Source organism: Trachypithecus francoisi, unplaced genomic scaffold (genome assembly GCF_009764315.1).
Source record: "Trachypithecus francoisi isolate TF-2019V2 unplaced genomic scaffold, Tfra_2.0 Contig01474, whole genome shotgun sequence".
NCBI classification, from domain to species: domain Eukaryota; kingdom Metazoa; phylum Chordata; class Mammalia; order Primates; family Cercopithecidae; genus Trachypithecus; species Trachypithecus francoisi.
The window spans coordinates 8295856-8321229 of record NW_022681435.1 but is presented as its reverse complement, the minus strand read 5'-3'; the positions used below and the strand labels follow the sequence as shown (position 1 = coordinate 8321229).

General features: G+C 44.2%; 1 protein-coding gene across 3 annotated transcripts in view; it reads right to left on the bottom strand.

Annotated features, from left to right (window-relative positions):
- Positions 1-25374, bottom strand: part of TNFRSF11A (TNF receptor superfamily member 11a) — a 65238-nt gene that overhangs the window by 16324 nt on the left and 23540 nt on the right. The window contains exons 3-9 of one of the 3 annotated variants that reach the window (XM_033239129.1): positions 23965-24090; positions 18988-19131; positions 14738-14831; positions 12999-13093; positions 11278-11391; positions 6236-6288; positions 2180-2963 (exon numbers count right to left, since the gene is read on the bottom strand). In XM_033239129.1, coding sequence (XP_033095020.1) covers positions 2180-2963; positions 6236-6288; positions 11278-11391; positions 12999-13093; positions 14738-14831; positions 18988-19131; positions 23965-24090 — 1410 coding nt within the window. Of the gene's footprint in view, positions 1-2179; positions 2964-5214; positions 5268-6235; positions 6289-11277; positions 11392-12998; positions 13094-14737; positions 14832-18987; positions 19132-23964; positions 24091-25374 lie in introns of all 3 variants that reach the window. The other 2 variants (XM_033239138.1, XM_033239143.1) reach the window with 2 other exon arrangements.

The following is a 25374-nucleotide window of genomic DNA, read 5'->3' as shown; positions in this document are numbered from 1 at the left end:
AGCCTCCAAAATCAATCTGGCTGCTGCCTCTCCTCAGGCGAAAATTAATTTGGACCGCTTGCTGGCGTCGACCACGGGCAGACTCTACGGATGTTTTGCATGGCTAAGCACCAGACGAAGACAGAAAAAGCAATGTAAACTTTTTGCAAATTAACACCACTTAGTTGATGACACACTTTTTATTCCTTTCCTCCATCCCTAGATGGTTTAGTGCTAGAAAATAAAAGATGATGAAAAACAGACTAGGCTACTGTTATGACTCTTACAGGAGAGCAAAGGTCGGGCTTTTTGTTTTATGGCATTAAAAGATCCATGTATCTCTCTCTCTCTTTAAATCTGGCCAACACTTCTTCCAAGAACTGCTGCTGATTTTCACACAGTGGCAACGTCATCTTCCTGGTGTCACCCACTGAAAAACCGGTCTGCCCCTGACAGTGCGGCCAGGACCTGGCTGCTGCCAGAGACAGAACGTCAGCTTTCTCACTCCCCACAGCCCAGGGTCCTGTCTGTCTCCACAACCAGAGGGAAGACAATAAACAGAGAGAAAAGAAATAGAACGGGCCAGGCGCAGTGGCTCACGCCTGCAATCCCAGCACTTTGGGAGGCTGAGGCAAGTGGATCACCTGAGGTCAGGAGTTTGAGACCAGCCTGGCCAACATGGAAAAAACCCATCTTTACTGAAAATACAGAAATTAGCTGGGTGTGGTGGCGTGCACCTATAGTCCCAGCTACTCGGGAGGCTGAGGCAGGAGAACTGCTTGAACCTGGGAGGTGGAGGTTGCAATGAGCCGGTATCTTGCCATTGTACTCCAGCCTGGGTGACAGAGTGAGACTTGGTCTCTAAATCAATCAATCAATCAATGCAAACGAACAGCAAAGCCCAGGCATGGAGATTCCTTACAATCTTAGAATAATAATAATAATTCTGAGATCTGAGAAGAAAACATATCAGTTCTTTGAAAAATATCCCCAAACATATCTCCTCCTTTCCGTTTGAGAATTACTATTACTGAATTTATACATCAGTCAATCTATGTAGCTGCAGCAAAACCACAAGCTTGAGGAACAGATTAAAGCCAGGAACCATCATTACCACAAGGCAAAACAGTCTCTGTGTTTAAGGCACAGATCTAGCTACCTCAGGGTTATAAAACAATTCAAAGACCGGCTGCTAGCACCACTTGCAGTCTAAATAAAGAAGCAGAGAAGAAAAAACATCTCTGGAGAAGGGTGGCCTATGAATGGGCCTTTTGAAAATCATGAGTTGGAGGATTCTGTGAAGCCCCTTAAATAGTATATATCCATATATTCGTTTTTCTGGAGGGAGTGTCTATAGCTTTCGGAAGATTCTTAAAGAGAGCACTGACCCTTCAAATGACAGATAATTCTCAGAGCCAGAGCCCTCACTATCAGCTGCAAAGTCCTTTGTAACTACACAATAAAACAGACGGTGTTTTACCCTCATGGAAAAAAGTTATAATATTATAATTGGTAGGTTGTTCATGCTCAGGCAGTGTTGCAGTGATACATCTTTATAATGATGTTAAATTGTTAAAATTATCCGCCTGGTTCCATAAATATATGACACATTGTAGTTATAAAAGGGGCCTTTCTCATGAAACTTTTTAACAGACAGTTTTACTGTATCATTAATTTGGTATAGAATCAACACATTATTCACAATAAATATTAATTAATTAAGGATTAACTAAACAATTTTGTGTGTCCCCATAAAATTTATAAGAGCTTTCTTGGGGGAGATTTAAGAGGCCTAAGGTACTTTGAAAACAAAAACCAAAAAGCAGAAATCTGAGGGAATGCCTTGGCTCAGCCAGTCCTGAGACCGATGTTGAGTTTGTCTTTCGGGGGTCAGTGCTGGGGCTTGAGATCTTATCCTATCATGAAAAGCCTGAATGCGAAAGGGTATGGGACATGTATGGATGCAGAAACTGCCCCAGTGGTAGAGGATGAAGCCACACGGAGCTGCGCACAATGTATAACCAAACGCGTGAACTGAATCCAAAGCCATCCTGTAAAAATGCTTATTAAGAGAAAAAGCGCAAGCTGAGGTTTTCCCATTAGCTTCCTCCTTCCTAAATGGTCTGTAATACCTGCCCCCAAACCCTGTACCAAGAACTGGCCCTTCTGCTCAGAAGTGAGAGACCGGGAAGTCACTTACCAGATGCAGGGGCCTGGCCACCAGGGGAGCTTCCAGACCCGGCGCCTGCCCTTGCCGAGCTTGGGAGCCTCCCATCAGTCCCGTTCTCGGGCTGGTCTCTGGCCTCTGTCCTGCCGGCTGCTTCTTCATGGGGAAGGCCCATGCCATAGGCACACTGGGGCAAGGGTCCACGTTTCGGGGAACCCACGAGGGGTTCACAGTCCTCCCCAGGAGGATTCCGGCAGCGTGTGCAGACATCTGCCCAGTTAGGGCTGGGACTGGCTGCCCAGTGCGGGCAATGGCCACCGTCCACCTCTTTTTGTAAGTAGTTTTCAGAGGACATGGGAATCCAATCAGTCCCGCACAGGGGCTCAGTGCAGCTGCAGCTTTCTGAACCCACTGTGCTCTGTGTCCCTGTGAAGCACTGGCTTAAACTGTCATTCTCCCCTACCTCCAGGGGTTCAGAGAAAGGAGGTGTGGATTTGCTTCCAGGCTCAGGGAGGAACAGTAAACGGTCTGCGGGCTGGGAGGGCCTGTCCATGTATTCATCTTCCGTGGGCATCTGTCTGAAGCAGTCTTCCTCTATCTCGGTCTCGCTGACCAATGAGAGTATCCTGGCATCTTCGCCTTGTGCGTAGGGACCACTTCCTACACACGTGCCTTGACAGACACCACCTTGATCTGGGTAGCACGTATCTTCTGGAAATGTCTTCTCCTCCAGAGTCAGCAGTAAGACACCTTCACACACTCCCTGCTGACCAAAGGCTGCCGTGTGTGGACTGACACAACTGTCGCCTGAGGACTCCTGCCGATTTACATTCAGAAGGCAGAGGCATTACCACCCAGAGTTATTAGGATAAGTTTAGCTAAACATTGCTGAAAACGGTGTTTACACTGATTATTTCCACCATAACAAGGACAGATGGTATCCTGACCATGGCACTTTGTGTTATTCAAAATTACCGAGTGCAGGAGAACTCTAGAATGGAATACAACTAGAAACAAATGAATCTAGCTGCATCTCGGATGAAAAGCATGTTCACACCTGAGCAAGGAGAGGAGCTAACCCAAATGACTTTTGAGCACAGTATTCTGACAACATATTCTCAATCTAAATACAAAACCCAAAAACAGCTGTAAACAAATATTGAACTCGAGTTAGCAACTCTATGTATCACTGTGGTATGCTCTAGTAATTCTGAAACTACTTTCTGTGTATTCTAGAATTGAGCAAATGAGGAAATATATTGAGAATAATAGGAGCCAGGTTTCATACAGCTGGGGAAAGAAAGATTCAAATATGGGAAAGCAAAAGACCAGAATGAATGAATGTTGTGTTGGCCTGGAATTGAAGAAATCAGTTTGAGCTTATGCTCTCAAATGTATACATTTTATATCAAAGAAAGTAGATCTAACTGGGCACGATGGCTCATGCCTGTAATCCCAACATTTTGGGAGGCCAAGGTGGGTGGATCACCTGAGTTCAGGAGTTCAAGACCAGCCTGGGCAACACAGTGAAACCCCATCTCTATTAAAAATACAAAAATTAGTTGGGCATGGTGGCGTGCGCCTGTAATCCCAGCTACTCAGGAGGCTGAGGTAGAAGAATCGCTTGAACCTGGGAGGCGGAGGTTGCAGTGAGCCGAGATTGCGCCATTGCACTCAAGCCTGGATGACAGAGTGAGACTCTGTCTCAGAAAAAGAAAAAGAAAGAAAGATCTAAAGGATATAATGAAATGATTAATGAAAATGTAATATCAAATGTGGGTTGAATAATAGTATTATACCACTGTTAAATTTCCTGATACATGTACTATGGTTATATACGAGAATGTCCTTGTTCTTTTTTTTTTTTTTTAATTATACTTTAAGTTCTAGGGTACATGTGCACAACGTGCAGGTTTGTTACATATGTATACATGTGCCATGTTGGTGTGCTGCACCCATCAACTCGTCATTTACATTAGGTATATCTCCTAATGCTATCCCTCCCCACTACCCCCTCCCCACAATAGGCCCCGGTGTGTGATGCTCCCCTTCCTGTGTCCGAGTGATCTCATTGTTCAATTCCCACCTATGAGTGAGAACATGCGGTATGTGATTTTCTGTTCTTGCGATAGTTTGCTGAGAATGATGGTTTCCAGCTGCATCCATGTCCCTACAAAGGACACGAACTCATCCTATTTTATGGCTGCATACACACTGAAATATTTAAGGATATGGGACACACGGTCTGCCATTCACTCTAAAATGGTTTGAGAAGAAAACATACCTGTGTTCATATACACACATACAGAGGGTAAGCAAATCACAAAGCAATGAGAGAAAACAGGAACAACTGGTGGGCCTATGTGTAGGGTATGTGGAAGGTCTTTGTCCTTTTCTACTACTTTCCTATAATTTTGGATTGTGTCAACATAAAATGTTACCAGAATAACTAGAGAGTCAAGGAAAGTTGCAATTCATCCTTCTCAGGAATCTATACCAGACAATCAAGACTGGTACTAAAAAAAAATAACATGAACACAGAGATGAGAGAAGTGGAAACAAAGACAAAGAAAACAGGCATCTAGAATGAGCCTGGACTTGGGCTTTGGGCTGCTCTGCAGGGATCCATCCTGGAATTTGAGGTTTGATCACTGCACCTGGAAATGCCCCTTAAGCAAAGAGGCTCAGGCCTGGCGCGGTGGCTCACACTTATAATCCCAGCACTTTGGGAGGCCAAGGCAGGTAGATCACTTGAGGCCAGAAGTTCGAGACCAGCGTGGCCAACACGGTGAAACCCTGTCTCTATTAAAAACACAAAAAAATTAGCCAGGCGTGGTAGTGGGCACCTGTAATCCCAGCTGCTCAGGAGGCTGAGGCAGGAGAATCACTTGAACCTGGGAGGCGGAGGTTGCAGTGAGCCGAGATTGCACCCCGACACTCCAGCCTGGGGCACAGAGTAAGACTCCGTCTCAAAAGAAAGGGGGGTGGGGGGCTCAATATTTGACTAGGATGGCTCTACCAGCCTGTTGAATGTACTTAACAGAGGCACCAACAACTGTTCACTCTACCTTATCTCCACTTAGGCGGCCACAAGCCTCATTCATCCAGTGCCACAAATTAGCTAGAAAACACAAAGCAAGGATAAGGACTTCAAGTTATTATTTCCCACTTCTTTTCTTTTAAATAAAGGTTATTATGTATATTAAGGTATACAACATGTTATAGGACAAATATAGATAGTAAAATGGTTACTATAGTGAAGCAAATTAACATAGCCATCCTCTCACTTAGCTACCCATTTTTATGTGTGTGTGGCAAGATCCGCTAAAATCTACAAATTTAGCAAAAATCTTGAATATGATACAACATGATTAACTACAGTCCCCATCCATACATTAGATTCCTGGACACTTTCTTCATCCTGCATATCTGCTACTTTGTATCCTTTGACCCATATCTCCCCATTTTCTTTCCCCCTGCCTCTGATAACCATTGTTTTATTCTATATCTCTGTATATTTGACTTTTGGGGAATACTACACATATAAGTGCAATCATTCTAAATTTTTCTTTCTGTATCAGGCTCAGTATTATGACCACTAGGTCAGTTCAATATTATCTTTCAACAGAGTCCACTGCAAGTCTTTCAGTGAGCGCTCCTGGGAATGAAAGCATTTAAAAGTAAATCAACTGATTTAAAGGCTATGAAGGGCCAGGCGCGGTGGCTCACACCTGTAATGCCAGCACTTGGGAGGCCAAGGCAGGTAGATCACTTGAGGCCAGAAGTTCGAGACCAGCGTGGCCAACACGGTGAAACCCTGTCTCTATTAAAAACACAAAAAAATTAGCCAGGCGTGGTAGTGGGCACCTGTAATCCCAGCTGCTCAGGAGGCTGAGGCAGGAGAATCACTTGAACCTGGGAGGCGGAGGTTGCAGTGAGCCGAGATTGCACCCCGACACTCCAGCCTGGGGCACAGAGTAAGACTCCGTCTCAAAAGAAAGGGGGGTGGGGGGCTCAATATTTGACTAGGATGGCTCTACCAGCCTGTTGAATGTACTTAACAGAGGCACCAACAACTGTTCACTCTACCTTATCTCCACTTAGGCGGCCACAAGCCTCATTCATCCAGTGCCACAAATTAGCTAGAAAACACAAAGCAAGGATAAGGACTTCAAGTTATTATTTCCCACTTCTTTTCTTTTAAATAAAGGTTATTATGTATATTTAAGGTATACAACATGTTATAGGACAAATATAGATAGTAAAATGGTTACTATAGTGAAGCAAATTAACATAGCCATCCTCTCACTTAGCTACCCATTTTTATGTGTGTGTGGCAAGATCCGCTAAAATCTACAAATTTAGCAAAAATCTTGAATATGATACAACATGATTAACTACAGTCCCCATCCATACATTAGATTCCTGGACAACTTTCTTCATCCTGCATATCTGCTACTTTGTATCCTTTGACCCATATCTCCCCATTTTCTTTCCCCCTGCCTCTGATAACCATTGTTTTATTCTATATCTCTGTATATTTGACTTTTGGGGAATACTACACATATAAGTGCAATCATTCTAAATTTTTCTTTCTGTATCAGGCTCAGTATTATGACCACTAGGTCAGTTCAATATTATCTTTCAACAGAGTCCACTGCAAGTCTTTCAGTGAGCGCTCCTGGGAATGAAAGCATTTAAAAGTAAATCAACTGATTTAAAGGCTATGAAGGGCCAGGCGCGGTGGCTCACACCTGTAATGCCAGCACTTTGGGAGGCCAAGGCGGGTGGATCACTTGAGGTCAGGAGTTCATGACTTGCCTGGTCAACATGGTGAAACCACATCTCTACTAAAAATACAAAAATTAGCCAGGCATGGTGGCACTCGCCTGTAATCCCAGCTACTCGGGAGGCTGAAGCAGGAGAATTGCTTGAACCTGGGAGGCGGAGGCTGCAGTGAGCTGAGATGGTGCCACTGCACTCTAACCTTGGTGACAGAGCGAAACTCGGTCTCAAAAAAAACAAAAAATAAAAAAATAAAGGCTATGAAGCCATCTTACTCCTATCAAAAACAGAACTTCCTGTTCTATGCAAAGCAAAACATGATCCACCAATGTTTCAGTGACTACCTCTGGGCACATTTGGGGGCTGTCAGAGCTGCTGCTATGACTATAGACATTCTCAGTCTCTTAACAAGTTTTCTTTGGCTATGAGGGACTAAGTTAGACATCATAGAAGAACCAAAGAAAACATGTCTAGGAGACTGATTTTTCCAGTAAACTAGCTTGAATGTACTATAAAAGTGAGGCAAGCACAGCAAGCTAGGTGACAGACTCACTGAGACCAGCAGGCCCCAAGACCTTTTCCACTATATCTGGCTGCTTCTCAGAAGAAAGAAGAATATGTTCAAAAACTACATCTCCACTCACTCTTACAGAAGTGATGAAACCTAAAAGGTTAAATTTTATGAATTTTAAGAAACCTATGAATTTATATTATGCAAAGATACAATTTTATCCTACTTCTAATGAACATTTAATGTTGGGCTCACTATAAAGACTAAAGTTAGGACTGGACCCGGTGGCTTACACCTGTAATCCCAGCACTTTGGGAGGATGAGGTGGGCGGACTGCTTCAGCTCAGAAGTTTGAGACCAGCTTGGGCAACATGGTGAAACCCCATCTCTATAAAAAATACAAAAATTAGCCGGGCATGGTGGTGCGTGCCTATGGTCCCAGCTAATTGGGGGGCTGAGGTGGGAGGATTGTTTGAGCCCAGGAGGGCGGTCAAGGCTGCAGAGAGCTGCCTTTGTGCCACTGCAGTCCTGCCTGGGTGACAAAGTGAGACCCTGTCTCAAAAAGCAACAACAACAACAAAAACTGACTAAAGTTAGGAGTTGTCAAATTCTCCATGGGAAGATCATCACAGGATGGCACCCAGCAGTCTCATCATAAAATAGGGGAAATAATAGTGCCCACCTCATGGTGCTGTTGTGAAGATGTACTTAGTACATGCAAAATATATGTAGTCATATCGGCACATATTAAATATTTAATATATGTCAGCTATTGCTATCATCATCATTATTCTTGCTTCTTTTCTATCACTTTGAAATTATATACCAAGGTAAACTTACCCGCCCTCCCCCACCACCCCGCCCAAAAAAAAAAAAAAAAAAGGACAATTGCAGCTGTTTCCTTGGAGAAATCAGTCTAGACAATCACAAATGGCACTAAAAATAAATACCTGTCCATGGAGCTGGTAAACATGCAGACCTGCCATGATCACCTCTGCCCTGGACAACTGCAAACAGCTTCCTAACTGGTGCGCCTGCATCTACGCTCACTGTACCACACATTTGTTTGCTACTCTAAAGCCAGAGGGCCGCCCTTGGTCCCTTTTGCTAAGGACAAGGAGCAGACTCCTTCAGCAGCCCTGCAGGGCTACATGGTCTGGCCGTGCCCTCCTCTCTAACCTTGTCTTCCATTTGGTCCCTGACTTTGCGCTACAGTGCCACTAGCTCCTTCCAGCCCACTAACGCACCGTGCTCCCCTCATCATGCAGCTCTCAGGATAGAATGCCTGTGGTTTTCCTGATGTCTCTTGGCTAGCGAATTCTGACTTGTCTTTCAGATCTTAACTCACACATTTCCTCCTCTGGGAGGCCCTGGCTGGCCTCAGGGATGGGCTGACCTTCTGTCATCTGCTACCTGGTGCTCAGCACCTTCCCTTGCACACTCGGCTTCCCTCCGTGGGCTTGACGCCTACCCTGCCCACTAAGATGCTTCCTCCAGGAGGGCACTGGCTGTGTCTGTGTTGCTTGATATTGAGACCCCAGTGCCAGTCCAGTCCCTGATGATCAATAAACATGTAAGGATGAATGGATGAAGAGAGAGCTAACAGTCATGACATCCAGTTCAGTAAACGGTAGGCCCATATGGCAGCAAAATAGTATCAAAAAGAAAAACCTAAAGAACCAAACATCAGGAAGTCTGTTTATCCCACATAAACATGACTACAAGTGACCTTCATCATCTGAACATGCATTATCCAAATTCCCAGTAATGATGTTGTTAAGGAGGTAAAGTTGCACTAAATAAAAGCATTCAACAATGAACAGACTCTTTAAAAAATGGTCACCACTCGGCTGGGTGTGGTGGCTCACGCCTGTAATCCCAGCACTTTGGGAGGCCGAGGTGGGTGGATCACGAGGTCAGGAGTTTGAGACCAGCCTGACCAACATGGTGGAACCCCATCTCTACTAAAAATGCAAAAATTAGCCAGGTGTGGTGGCAAATGCCTGTAATCCCAGCACTTTGGGAGGCCAAGGCGGGTGGATCACGAGGTCAGGAGTTTGAGACCAGCCTGACCAACATGGTGGAACCCCATCTCTACTAAAAATGCAAAAATTAGCCGGGTGTGGTGGCAAATGCCTGTAATCCCAGGTACTCAGGAGGCTGAGGCACGAGAATCGCTTCATCCCGGGAGGCGGAGGTTGCAGGTGAGCCGATATCACACCACTGCACTCTAGCCTGGGTGACAGAGCAAGACTCCGTCCCAAAAAAACAAAAGTTCACCACTCAAACATTGCTCACTGCTTAACACTGGCATCAGAAATCTCTATCTTTCTTCTTTAATTAGTCTTCTGATTGTCTAGTGTTTCATTTGGCAATGTAATGGTTAGAGAAGCAGCTAGATATGCAGGGTCTCATGAAGTCCAAGGGTGTGATGTGGGAGAACGGATCAAATCACAGCAAGGCAAAGTGGGCCATATAAATAAGCAATCAACTGGGCCAGGCGTGGTGGCTCACGCCTGTAATCCCAGCACTTTGGGAGGCTGAGGCGGGTGGACCACCTGAGGTTGGCAGTTCTAGACCAGCCTGGCCAACATGGTCAAACCCCATCTCTACTAAAAATACAAAAATTAGCTGGGCATGGTGGCAAATGCCTGTAATCCCAGCTCGGGAGGCTGAGGCAGGAGAATCACTTGAACCTGGGAGGTGGAGGCTGCCGTCAGTCAAGATCGTGCCATTATACTCCAGCCTAGGCAACATAGCAAGACTCTGTCTAAAAAATAAATAAGTAAGTAAGTAAATAAATAAATAAATAAAAGAGCAACTGAAAATGGAAAAGGATCGTGAAACATTAGGTTTTTAATATTCAAGTCAAAAGAGAATGACTTGAATATTAAAGGATTAAGAGATATTCTTAGGAAATCTAATGAAGTCTTGAATCCTTTCATAAAAATTACACATTTTTAGCTTTGTAGTCTAAAAGTTAAACATGGCGTGATGTTTAAAGACACTAACAAATTTGTGTGGGAAAATTATTCCCAAGAAACAGGATAAGACTTGGCTGTCTATTCTAAGAATAAGCACCTAAATTTTATTCAATATAACTTATCTTCATAATCTGAGATTCTTTTTTGTTTGTTTGTTTGAGATGAAGTTCCATTCTTGTTCAGGCTGGAGTGCAATGGCATGATCTTGGCTCATTGCAACCTCTGCCTCCTGGGTTCAAGCGATCTTCCTACCTCAGCTTCTCAAGTAGCTAGGATTATAGGCATGTGCCACCATGACTGGTTAATTTTGTATTTTTAGTAGAGATGGGGTTTCACCATGTTGGCCAGGCTGGTCTCGAACTCTTGACCTCAGGTAATCCACCTGCCTTGGCCTCTCAAAGTGCTGGGATTACAGGTGTGAGCCACCGCACCCGGTGGAGGTTCTTATTTGAAAGTAACACTCCAGTCAGGAATTCCCCCCTACCGATCATCTAAATATTTTATGTATATTTTAAATGCACGCATTAAAAATTGATGTATTCTAGGATAAATGCAAGCTGCTGTATATGTGATGCTGTACAGTCTATACAACTTAAACATGGAGCTTACAAGTCATCAGTTTCCTGAATGCCAGAGTATTGTTCCCATATATATAATTAGGCAGAATACTGGCTTTTTCAGGTTTTTGGAGTTCTGTTTCTTTTTGTCAGAGAATGATAAAACATGTTCTGCTTTAGTTTAAGCAGATCACCATAGGCAGCAAGTGGACAATCTACTCAACTTCCAAAGCATTTACCTAGAAATCTATCTCTTTTAAGATTAATTTGCAAAAAGCACCATAGACACAATACCTGTGAGTGCTTTCCCTTTTTTCCTGTAGCAAACGCCAAAGACGATGGCAGCCACGAGGGCCACAGACATGAAGAGAAGCAGAATGATTAAACCGGGCAAGTAAACCTGGGGTTCTGTATTGAAAGAAAATGAGAAATATGGTATTAAAGATTCTTTAATTTTATGCAGTTGAAAAACAAATCCTGGTAAATCAAACCTCAGAATGAAAAATGTTGGTTTGGGATAGCAGAAGTGAGAGTCCCCACCCCTGGCTGTCCTTTGTCCACGAGCGCTCACATTCTGAAGGGTGAGATCCACAATCTTAGCCAGCCTGGCTCAGTCCGGTTTCACTCTATGGGAGAGCAGCCCAGGGCCATTACGGTGTTTCTACCTTAGAACATCTCTAATCATGCTCACCACACCACCCAGTCTCATTCTGGCTAACCTCCAGAACCCTTCAGTATCCCCAGATGAATGACCTCTGCAGACAAAAGGAGTTGCTTCTATCTCTTTCCTAATAGCAACAGAGCACCAGGGCTTTGCCGGTCATGAGAACAGAACCACAATCATCCTGTGAAATATTTCTGGAATTTTCATCCCCAACACCATGTGGACCCGACCGTTTTCTTCATCCCTCCCTGATCACTTCATTGCTAGAATCCTTGTTAAAAACTCTTGATTTACTTGACCTGGTTTCCTGGACTCCTACTTTTCCTCTCCTTCTCTTTTTAAAATAACTTTTTATTCCTTCAGTTATATTTAATATTATCTGCCAAATGGTCTTTAAAAAGTTTGCTCTGATTGTGTAACTCCACATCCAGAATGCTTTAATGTCTTCCTGTTTCCCAAAATGTCAAGGCCAAACCCCTGATTTCTTGGTCAAAGCCTGTTAACCCGGTTATTCTGTGGCCTATTGTTCTCTTTCCTCATCCGAAAGGTCTCCTTGCCACTTAAGCCATCTCTTCCGATATCTGGACCCGCACCTCCACACTGTCCTGTTCACCAAGTAACCAGCCTCCACCACCAACTTTCTGGCAATCTGAAACTCTACTTAAGACTAATTTAATGTGGCCATGTGCAGTGGCTCACTCCTGTAATCCTAGCACTTTGGGAGTCCAAGGCGGGTGGATTACCTGAGGCCAGGAGTTTGAGACCAGCCTGGACAACATCGTGAAACCCCATCTCTACTAAAAATACAAAAATTAGCTGGGCATGGTGGTGTGCGCCTGTAATCCCAGCTACTCAGGAGGCTGAGGCAGGACAATCGCTTGAACTCAGGAGTTGGAGGTTGCAGTGAGCCGTTATCATGCCACTACACTCCAGCCTGGGTGACACAGCGAGACTCCGTTACCAAAAAAAAAAAAATTAATTCAATCTGCAACACGTTCCATAGATGATAGCAAGATCCTAATAATTTTGGGAGATGACCAAAATCTCCTCATAGACACTTGTGACCACCATCATCCCACCGTGTCTGAGCATTTTATGTTTGCAGCTCTATTTTCTTTTTATGCATATTAAAACATGATTAGTTACCCCCAATTCAGTGTAGAAAATTATCAAGGAAACAACATACCTGGAATTAAACTATTGATTAAAATGAAACATTGAGCTGACCGTGCACAGGATGACATAACGGGGGAGAGGATGCCTGCAGACCCATGTGCCATCTGGGAGGGACCTAAATGATCTGACTACCCCGGGGCACATCTATCAACCAACAGGCTCTTTTTAAACATACCATTTGGTGGTTTTCTAGATGGCAGAGAAGAACTGCAAACCACATCGGATTTCTCTGTCCCATGATGTTCTACTGTCTTTCCAAGGGAGGTACAGCTGTGGGCGGGGTGGGGGGGGGGGGAGGCAGTTCAGCACTTTGGTTTTATATGCTTGTTTTTTAAAAATGAACAAATGCAAGGCTCTCCCAGATGGCCAGCTCCTTCAGGAGAGGAACCCATGACATCTTGGACATTTGAATCCTCCGTGCCTTCTACAGGGAGGAGAACATCACAAGGTGGGACAAAGAAATAAGCAAAAGCAAACGCTGCCTGTGTTCTCTGACAGCTACTCTGAGAGTGTGGTCAGCAAAGCAGCAGAGCAGAGTCTTCAGGAAAGAATATTCTGGCCATGCCCGGTGGCTCAGGCCTATCATCCTAGCACTTTGGAAGGCTGAAGCAAGAAGATTGCTTGAGCCCAGGAATAAGAGGCTAGCCTGGGCAACATGGTGAAACCCTGTCTCTACAAAAAATTTAAAAATTAGCTGGGTATGATGTACGTGCCTGGGGTCTCAGCTACTGGGGAGGCAAAGGCAGGAGGACTGCTTGAGCCCAGGAGGTTGAAGCTGCAGGAAGCCATGTTTGTACCACTGCACTTCAGCCTGGGCAACAGAGCAAGATCATGTCTCAAGCAAAAAAAAAGTATATTCCAATAGCTTCAATTACATGGTTAAGTGATATACTTTTGCTGATTGTTTTTTTTTGAAAAACACAGAAAATCCTCTTGAACATAAAATTTGGATAAGTGAATCAGAAAATAAACATTTATTTATGTATTTTAATTTAATTTTCGTTGTTTAAAAATGTGAGATAGGGTCTTGCTATGTTGCCCAGGCTGTTCTCAAACTCTTGGGCTCAAGCAATCCTCCTGCCTCAGCCTCCTGAGTAGTTGGGATTACAGGCATGTGCCACCACGCCTGGCAGAAAATAAACATTTCATAAGGAATATACAGGGAACTGAAAGAATCATTACATTGATTATTAGTATTCAACAACAAGCATGAGATGAAAGCACCCATGAATTCCACTATAGATACACTCACATACGTGAGAAATCATACATAGATGAGATTCTTCATCACAAAATTATGTATTACTGTAAAAGACTGGGAACAACCTAAGTGACTATCAATAAAGAACTTATTACATAACTTACAGTTCATCTCTACAATGAAATACTATGCAGCTGTGAAAAGCCATGAAAATCATGAACTGGTGAACTAATATAGAAAAAGCTTCAGGATATAATATGTGGAAAAAAAAAACCCAAGATGTTTACAGCGTGCAAACATTTATATAAACAGGAGACTTCTATATGTATGTACACATACACACACATACACACACACAAATATCTGGATGAATAAATCAGTGATGTTGGGAAGTTGGGAGAAGTAGGCATGACCAATGAATAAATGTTATAAATCATTTTCAACCAAACAAGGTTAGAAAAAGCTGCACCCGTAAGTCACAGATTACCAAATCTAAAAAGTCACACGAAGTTCCTGTCACACATAGGGCTGAAGAATTAGTTTGACTGGTTTATTTTCCCCATGTTGAACTGACAGACTTTTTCCATTTTGAACGTGGCTTCAAGAGGAAGCCTAACCCAACAGAATCCGTCCGTTTTCAACCCAGACGAGACAGTGGAGGTTGAGTTGTTTAAAAACCAACCATCTCTTCTGACTCCTTTGTTGTTACTTACTTGGTCCAAGGTCTGCATTTGTCCGTGGAGGAAAAGGCGTCTGAGAAGTAGCCTGCAAGGCAAGGTTTGCACACCGTGTCCTTGTTGAGCTGCACTGTGAAAAAAAAAACAAAAAAGAAAAACCCAGACAGAACAAACACAAAACAAACGAGGTCATTTAGAGATCATCCAGGCTGAGACCCCAGAGGACTGGAGGTGAGGCGCTGCCCCTCTCTGCTGTCACCTCCCACCCCTGTGCCTTTCCCGTGTCTGATTCCTTCAGCTCCCACAGGCTTGGGCCCACAAAGCAGTTCTGACCCCAGCAGTGAATTACAGAACCATGCTCGGAAAGGTAACTGGCTCGATGTCGGACCGCTAACACTCTTATGTGATGTCCAGGTTAGGCTAGCTCTGGTCCTGACCTTTTGTTGTTCAGTCACTTCCCTGGTCACTGATACTTTGTTTCCTAGTCTGGGAGCCGGTGTTGACTGCTCCTGCTATCTGCCTCTTGTTTTCCCCTACACACCTATGTACCTACGTACCTGTTCAAATCAAACATTAATTTGAACAGCTTTTTTTTTTTTCTTTTGAGACGGAGTCTCGCTCTGTCACCCAGGCTGGAGTGCAGTGGCGCGATCTCAGCTCACTGCAAGCTCCGTCTCCCGGGTTCACCCCATTCTCCTGCCTCAGCCTCCCGAGTACCTGGGACTACAGGTGCTAGCCCAGCCTTTGTCTGCAAGGAATGGCAGACCCATCACTACTTTGAAGGGAAACTCACTGTCCTGACCTCTTCTGATGAGCTTAATCTCCTCAGTCCAAGTATCTGAGTGTCAACAAAGTTTTCTCAGTTAAAAAAAGAAGACGAGGAAGAACCCTACAGGTCTCTTTCCCTGCAACCAAGGGTTGGTATCAAACATTTTCTGTAAAGGGTCATACAGTAAATATCTTAGGCTTTGCAGGCCTGTGGTCTCTGCTGCAGCTACTCATAGCATGAAAGCAGTCCAACAATACATTAAAAACAATGGATGAGGGTGTGTTCCAATAAAACTTTACTGATAAACACAGTGGCACAATGGATGTTAGACTCCTTCCTTAATGGACAGCATTGAAAGCAGGAGTTGATCCTGGTTAGTAAACTGACTTGACTCTCATATTCCTCATGAACTACACTGTCAAAAGAAATGTCTCAGGTTTCCTATGCCTATTCCCTCTATTGCAATCCACGCTTGATGATTCTTTGGTAAGTCCCAGGAAGAACACTGGCTGCGATGTGATATCATAATCAGGCAACTGGCTGGTGCCCAAGCCACAAATGACTCCTGAAATTAGTAGCACTTCTGTGATTTACTTTCACGAATAAAACACTAAAAAAAGGAATTAAATTTTCTTTGTCCAAAGTCAAGTACAAAGTATATTCTTGATTTCTGCAATTTGGCTGGCTAAGTAGGGTACCCGCTCCTGCATCTAGCAATTTGATTTGCTTTGAAATCTAATAACTCACATGAATTTGAACAGTTTTTTTTTTTTTTTTTTTGGAGACAGAGTCTCACTCTGTCACCCAGGCTGGAGTACAGTGGTGCAATCTCAGCTCACTGTAAGCTCCGCCTCCCGGGTTCACACCATTCTCCTGCCTCAGCCTCCCGAGTAGCTGGGACTACAGGCGCCCACCACCACACCCGGCTAATTTTTTGTATTTTTTTAGTAGAGACAGGGTTTCACCATGTTAGCCAGGATGGTCTCAATCTCCTGACCTCGTGATCCGCCCGCCTCGGCCTCCCAAAGTGCTGGGATTACAGGCATGAGCCACCGCGCCCGGCCAATTTGAACAGCTTTTGAAAAGAGAAGCACAATCTAGAGTTGTGAGAAGCTCTCAAAATCGAAGACATGGGAGCTAACAGACATACAAAGGGTTAAAGGTGCTAATTTCCATAGCTTGACTTCCATATGACTCTTAGTAACACTGACCTGCCAGAAGCATCCTGCAGGCTCCTTTCCTTGCTCCCTTTCATAATCACACTTTTCCCATTTTACAAAAGGCATACTTCTTACCCACCCCATAGTTTGCTGCTATGCTGCCAAACCTCTGAGATGTCGAACAAAGTGACAAGTGGAAACACTGGTGATGGCAGAGCTCCCGCGCTCCCTGGCACACCTCCCACCTTTCCCGCTCTATCAAGGGCAAAAGCAGGATGACAGAAATGGGGCAGCTGCGATCAGGCTTAGTTGTTCTGAATTGAAATTACGCAGGGTGGGGCAGGAGTGAAATTTCCATTCATCTACCCCTTCCCCTCTATCCTCCACCTATTTTGTCCAAAAATGAACCCATTTCCAAAGGTACAAGGCAGAGAGAACGTCTAATAGAACCCCTGATGTGACATGCTGGTGAAAACCTGGAGGAAAGGCTCTGGGCCTCTTCTATTTTGGAATCAGAATTCAGAGGGAGTTGGCTGTGATAGGGAGATCTATTTTAACAATTAAAAAATCAAGTTAGACTTTTTGTAACAGAAAGCACATCTGGTTTAGTCAATGCATTTGATAATAAAGACCGAGTGTGTCAGTTAGACTCTGTGATGGACAGTATCCTTGATATGAATTGAAATGGATAGTATTTTAATTCTCCCAACCCTGTCCAAGTATTTTGGGTTAAAACCAGGTGCCTCTAAGGGAATGGTTAATAGGCATAAATAATCACTTGTTAAGTCTTGGAAAAAACTGCTTTTGTTATACTTCCTAGAACTCAGGAAAGCAAATGACTCTAAGAAATACTTTTTCAACTCAAAAGAATTTCTATTTCTTTACTTTCAACAAAATTAGAGGACACAATTGAATTATCAACTGATAGATCATTAAAAATAACTTCTGATATCACATCAGTAGGTGAGCTTGGACACATAAATCAGAAGGTATTGAAAAAAATTGAGGGACACACCTATAACCAAAGTGTTTCCTTTGCCATTCAGTTATTTATGTGAACAAATTTCTCAGCACTTACATACATAAAAAAAGTAGAAACAAAATTGATGTTGAATGCTGTTGCATTTTAGCAATAAGTAATGTTCAGCCATAAATATATGAATTGGAAAAAAAATCCCACTCATTATGGAGGTCGGGGGTTTTTACTTTTACGATTATAATACAGCAAAATAGGATATATTCATTTTTGACCAATTGTGTAATAATAAAGGTAGTGACAACTTGGTCCAGAAGAAATGCTTTTAGTCCTGAGTCAAAGTAAATATCTAAAAAGTAAGATTTCAGCCGAGTGTGGCTCACGCCTATAATCCCAGCACTTTGGAAGGCTGAGGCGGGCAGACCACCTGAGGTCGGGAGTTTGAGACCAGCCTGACCAACATGGAGAAAACTCGCCTCTACTAAAAATACAAAATTAGCCAGGCATGGTGGAGCATGACTGTAATCCCAGTTATTTAGGAGGCTGAGGCAGGAGAATTGCTTGAACCTGGGAGGCAGAGGTTGCAGTGAGCTGAGATCGCGCCATTGCACTCCAGCTTGGGCAACAAGAGCGAAACTCCATTTCAAAAAAAAAGATAGGTGCATATTTTTCAATAGGTGCATATTTGAATATGAAAAGGTGATTAGTAAATTCCCTCCAAGCATAAAAAATATATCAGGACAAAATTCTGTGGGGAAGGCAGAACGTATAGGAAACAAAAGGAGAGAAAGGAATTATGTAAACTGTCAAATGGGTTAAATATGATTAGTGCATTTAACAATGAATCATAGTGGGCATCAAATGGCCATGGTGTTTGCATTCCACTGGATTCGCTTCTTCCGTGTTATCGCAGTTACAATTCCCCAGTACTTAAGTCCTTATCAGTTCTTTAAACTTGTAACAAAAATTTTTAGATGTCAACTTAAAAACGTGCTGGGGTGGGGGATGCGGGGTTTTTCCAAAATTCTAATGGGCGCACACTCTTTAAAAATGTCCAACCACCCCTGCACTATCCTGCTGGCTCCTAAGTAGGGATCCCAGGTTTCCACAGATGGAGGAGCCCCAGCGCCCCCTGGCCATGGCCAGAGCATGTGGGCAAATTGCCGCAGTCCCTTTGAAGAACTTAAGCGGAGGATTCATTCTCAGGTCTTGCCTGGGCCTGCGTCTCGTGGAAAATCAGCCCCCACCTTTCCCCACCCCTCGGGTTCCTCCAATGCTGCCTAGCACCCTGGAGCTTTCTTGCTGCTATTATCAAGACTGTCTCAAAGCTGGCTTTGCATGGCTCAGCAAGAGCCGACAGACGCACACATCCAACCCGTACACGGGTGCTGGGCGCCCAGGCCCGGTGCGCACTCGGTGTTGCGGCGGCAGCACTCGCAGTCCTGGCTCCAGTGATACCCAGCCATGCAGGCGCAGCGCCGGGGGGCCGTGCTGTTGCCGGCGTCCACGGCCACCAGGGCCTTGCCTGTGGGAGACAAGAGACAGGTCATTAGACAGGGAGGGGCAGCCAGCCCAGACACACCGCCCACGACTGCACTATCCAACATCCAGCCCAGAGCAGCCCAGACCAGCAGCCCGCCTGGCGGGCCTGCAGAGTGAATCACCAGGACACTGCTCAAGAAGTCCCAAGTTCCTCCTCGCACTTCCTGCACTGGCACGAAAACGTCACGGGGGGTTCTTCTCTCTCTCATAATTAAGAGTTTTGTGGGCTTTTTTTAAAAGTCAATTTTCATGTTAGTAGGAAGATAAGGACTTGGGAATTGATGATCATTGAATGTTTTGGCACATGCAGAAGGGTCACAGAGTTGAGCTTCCTCATTTTCCGTAAGTACAAATACCACATACGCAAGACTAACGCGAGTTTGGACCTTAGAGAATAAGGCTTCTGGAGGTTTAGGATTCATCTTAGGATCCTGAGGCATCCCAGGGTGAAAACGGGCTGTTGTGGAGTTACATGAGTGGAGAGGGTACAGAGGCAGGCCCAGTGACATGCTTAGAGGCAAACTCTCCTCAAGCACTCAGGATAACATGTTTGTCTCTGTTTTCACAACACATGGCCTTCTCGTTCCAAATCTCCTGGCCCCTTCCAGTCTTTCTGGAATGCAGGTATGTATGGTTTTTCCAAAACCATGGGAATTAATCTGTTGTAAACACTACACACACACAAAAACACACACACACACATATCTGTTATAAACTACATACGCATACAGATAGGAATCAAATTATTGATCAATCAACAGTCAGTCATTATTTGCAGATGCATATTTGTGAATTCACCTACTCAATAAAATTTATTTGCACCCCAAAATCAATCCTCTTGGTAATTCTGCAGTCCTTCAGGGACAGAACTGTGTACATTTCGAGTTGAACCATGTACATTTCGAGTTGCTCCACACTCAGGTTTCTGGCTGAGGTTGGGCCAAGCGATGCTCTGCCTTCTTGTTTCAGCTCACAGAAGGTAAACAAGCGTTTTGTTGGTGATTTCCCTGCTTATAACAGCCCCGAACTGTCGTGCTGAAGAGCTGTCTAGTGTTCTAAGAGCAAGAAGGCTGTGGTGTGGCTTACGGAGAAAATAACTGTTAGAGAAGCTTTGCTTAGGCATGAATTACAGTGCTGTTGGTCATGAGTGCAATGTTAATGAATCAACAACATGTATCAAATAAGGTGTCTTTAAACAGAAACACACATGAAACAAGGTTATGTGGTGATCAGTCTGTGACGGTGTGACTGGAGGCTTGCAGGAACCTCACTCTGTAATCCACTAGGACTAATGGCTCACGATTTGCTAATTCAGCATTCGTGGTGACTTTACAGAACACAGCTACCGTGCATAACCAGAGTCAACTGCACATATGTGCATGACCCCGCCCCCCAACATGATACAAACCAATAACATGATTTAAAACAGACCTTGTACCCTTCTAGGGCTCCTTCTCACCTGGATTGTCCAAACAGCCCCTGCACCTTATATTCCTGAATACTTATAGGAATTCCAAGGGAAAAACAAGCAAGCAAACCAGAAACCCTCTGTCTCTTATTGTCTCAAGTTACAGCCAGTAGAGAGGGGACATTTCCTATTTCCAATCTTTATAGACCCAAGCTTAGTGACCCTGGAGAAGTCCCCCCATCTCCTGCAGTGCCCACTCTTCCAAGGCCCCAGTCAGCTCTGCAACATCAAGGTCAATACTCAGAAACATGTCCACAATGCATGGGAACATCCACAGACACATGCCACTTCTCTGGAAAATTCCAGCTACTCCTAGGATTCCATCTGAATGTAAGCCTGGGTTGTGATGAATAATTTTGACATAATTTAAAGTATTGTATGTAATGTACCAGATTTTTGGCTTTAATCAACTTTGGCAGTAGACAGAATGAATCTTTATTTCCAAGAGACAGCAATGAGTCAAGGTCATTACTAAGCAGTAGGAAATTAAAAAGGCTTGATCAGATGCTTCTGCTCAGTGGAGTTTCCATGTTACCTTCCCCAGCCAAAATCTGCCAGCTGTCTCCAGCATATTAGAAAAACTATGGTGTTAAAAGAAACACTTATTCTCTAATTCTGTCCATTGGAGAAAAAACTTCTATACACAAGGATCAATCCAGTAGTGAGTCTTCTCTAGAATCCAGACTGAGGTCACTAAATAAAATGTTCCTCTAAAAACAATCAGGAATCCTTAGAGAAACATCTGATTGTAGTTTAAGACAAGAATTATGCAAGCTAAGCATGGAGGCAATAGATGCCTGAGCTGTATCAAAACCCCTGGGGCCACCTCATAGAAGTGTGACAATCTAAGCACCATTACAACCAGTTACTGCAGGCAGGGGACCATGGCTCACACCTGTAATCCCAGCACTTTGGGAGGCCTAAGCGGAGGGATCACTTGAGGTCAGGAGTTCAGGAAGAGCCTGGCCACACGGTGAAATGCCCTCTCTACTAAAAAATACAAATGTTATCAGGGCATGGTGGCACATGCCTGTAATCCCAGCTACTTGGGAGGCCAAGGCAGGAGAATCGTTTGAACCTGGGAGGCCAAGGTTGCCGTGGGCCAAAATTGTGCCACTGCACTCCAGCCTGGGCGACAGAGGAAGACTCAAAAACAAACAAACAATAACTGCAAAAGACTGAAACTGAAACTGAAACACCGCAAATACCTCCATAATATAAGTCCTTGGGAGAATGTTGGATGATTAAGACATTGTTTTGCAAAGTGATAAATAAGGTTAAAAGCATTTGTTCTATCTTTTCTATATGTGCTGCACTGCAGGATAAATGCTTGTAACTTTATCAATAAATAGTTGATGAGGGAAGTTTATCTTCATAAAGTATGCCAGCTAATAAATGAAAAAGAAATGAGAGAATCAGAACATCACCTTTATGCAGCCCCTAATGGAAACAAATCTAAACCATGACCATCAGCAGCTGTTAATGTTAGAAAGAGGAAGGCTCAGCTATTACATGGTTCCAGTATTCTACGTATGAACTATATATGTGTGTGTGTGTGTGTATATATATATATATATTTTTTTTTTTTTTTTTTTTTTTTTTTTTTTTGAGATGGAGTCTCACTCTGACCCGCAGGCTGGAGTGCAGTGGTGCAATCTCGGCTCACTGCAAGCTCTGCCTCCCGGGTTCACACCATTCTCCTGTCTCAGCCTCCAGAGTAGCTGGGACTACAGGCGCCCGCCACCACGCCCAGCTAATTTTTTTTTATATTTTTAGTAGAGACGGGGTTTCACCGTGTTAGCCAGGATGGTCTCGATCCCCTGACCTCGTGATCCGCCTGCCTCGGCCTCCCAAAGTGCTGGGATTACAGGCGTGAGCCACCACGCCCGGCTATGTATAAACTATATTATATATGAAGTTTGCCACAAACAAAACATAAAACAAAGCAGAATCTGACCGGCCTTCTAGATCTAACAACCAATTTATAAGACATTGATCTAACAACCAATTTATAAGAACGGGTCAGGCCTGTAATCCCAGCACTTTGGGAGGCCGAGGCGGATGCATCACTTGAGGTCAGGAGTTTGAGACCAGCCTGGCCAACACAGCAAAACCTCCTCTCTACTAAAAATACAAAAATTAGCCAGGCATGGTGGCACATGCCTGTAGTCCCAGCTACTGGGGAGGCTGAGGTGGGAGAATAGCTTAAATCCGGGAGGGGATGGTTGCAGTGAGCCGAGATTGTGCCACTGCACTCCAGCCTGGTTGACAGAGAAAGATTCTATCTCAAAAAAAAAAAAAGAAAAGAAAAGAAGAGAAATATAAGGGACAGAAGAATACATTAAATGATACCAAGGGAACGCAACCAACAAAATCTGGCCTGTGGAATCTCCACCGGACTAACATCATGGCTTCTTCAACAAATGAGCTCAATGGAAAAAGGAAAGAAGAGAGAGAAAGGAACCTCTGTCTCTTAAGAGAATTAAGAGACATATTTTGCTCCTGATTCCTTCAAATAAACTATACTTTAAAAAACATTCCACGCAAAAAACTTAAGGCAGTCTGGTAAGGAGATGAAACTGTGTTAATAAAATATTTATAGTTTAGGAAAAAGGTAAAGAGTAGACCTGGTTTTGAGTCCTGCTTCACATGTGTTAACCTTGGAGAAGTTATTCAAGCTCTCTGAATCTGTTTCTCAATCTTTAAAGGGGATAGGCTGGGCGCAGTGGCTCACGCCTGTAATCCCAGCACTTTGGGAGGCCGAGGCGGGCACATCATGAGGTCAGGATATTGAGACCATCCCTGGCTAACACAGTGAAACCCGTCTCTACTAAAAGCACAAAAAATTAGCCGGGCATGGTGGGGAGAGCCTGTAGTCCCAGCTACTCAGGAGGCTGAGGCAGGAGAATGGCGTGAACCTGGGAGGCGGAGCTTGCAGTGAGCTGAGATTGCGCCACTGCACTCCAGCCTGGGCGACAGAGCAAGACTCTGTCTCAAATAAATAAATAAATAAAATAAAATAAAATAAAAGGGATAAGTATGGCTACCTACAGGGTTTGGAGGAGGATTAAACCACACAAAATAGGTGGGAATATTATGGAAACATTATGTCAAGTCTACGATGTGTCCCATGATTAAATGGCAACATAAATATATTCCAGAACAAATGTTCTAAATGAAGAATTTTAACACAGGCCTTGGGGATTTAAAACGCATCTTTCTTGGGATCTGTAGTCACAACTTCCTTCCATGTTCCTGAAATGAAACATTATCGGTTGCCTCTAAAAATGTTTCTATAGAAAAAGAGGTCTGAGGTTTCTACACTTCACACTGACACAATAGGCTCACCTGTATCACAAACTTTATGCAGCAAGCATTTATCTTCTTCATTCCAGGTATCCAAGTATTCATCCGGGCCACAGGGCAGACATACACTGTCAGAGGTAGTAGTGCATTGAGAAGACAGGTACTTTCCTTTAAAAAATGAAGGGGAAAAATACAACCATCAAAAAACTAAACCATAACAGCAACACAAAGCAAAACAGCAACAAAAATCGCACCCATCTATGGGACCAGTAATCATTGGTGCCCATGATCCCAGGACACCCCTCAAAGATGACATGACACAGGAGAAAAGGCCACAGTGCACAGTGACTGCAGCACCCTGGGCTCCTCGGGCCACTCAGCTGGCTGGAATAACCCCACCTGGGTCTGCTGAGCCTGTGGTCACAGCAGTCTCTTAATTCTTCTTCTTTTTTTTTTTTTTTTTTTTGAGGCAGAGTCTCGCTCTGTCGCCTGGACTGGAGTGCAGTGGCCGGATCTCAGCTCACTGCAAGCTCCGCCTCCCGGATTTACGCCATTCTCCTGCCTCAGCCTCCCGAGTAGCTGGGACTACAGGCGCCCGCCACCTCGCCCGGCTAGTTTTTTTTTGTATTTTTAGTAGAGACGGGGTTTCACCGTGTTAGCCAGGATGGTCTCGATCTCCTGACCTCGTGATCCGCCCGTCTCGGCCTCCCAAAGTGCTGGGATTACAGGCTTCAGCCACCGCGCCCGGCCTTAATTCTTCTTAAGTAAAAAGCCAACCACCCTCTGCACCCAAAAAGTCTGCTAAGAAACAGAATGGTGGGCCAGGCACGGTGGCTCACACCTGTAATCCCAGCACTTTGGGAGGCGGATCACCTGAGACCAGAAATTTGAGACTAGCCTGGCCAACATGGTGAAACCTCGTCTCTACTGAAAATACAAAAATCAGCTGGGCATGGTGGCAGGTGACTGTAGTCCCAGCTACTTGGGTGGCTGAGGCAGGAGAATTGCTGCTGCCTCAACCTCTGGGAGACGGAGGTTGCAGTGAGCTGAAATCATGCCACTGCACTCCAGCCTGGGCAACAGAGCAAGACATCGTCTCAAAAAGAAAAAGGAAAAAAAAAAAAAAAAAAGGAATAGAATGATGATTTTAAACTGGGCCGCAGAACTTGAAAGATTCCCTGGAGCCCACTCAGGGAATAAGGGGGGTAGGCAAGAGAAACCGCACCACCCATCCCCTCTTCCCTCTGCCTTCCATCTGGATAGGCAACTTCTCATTAGCTTCTTTTTGTTAACTTCTTCTCCACTTACTACCGGCTCATGGTTAGCTTTGTTTGACCAAGTGTCACGCTGTGCCCCACCCACCTATCCAACACACACTTGACAATCACTGGATCTTGGTTCTGCACATCCAAGAAATAACTGTAGCTGAAATATCCAAAATATCTTGTTATG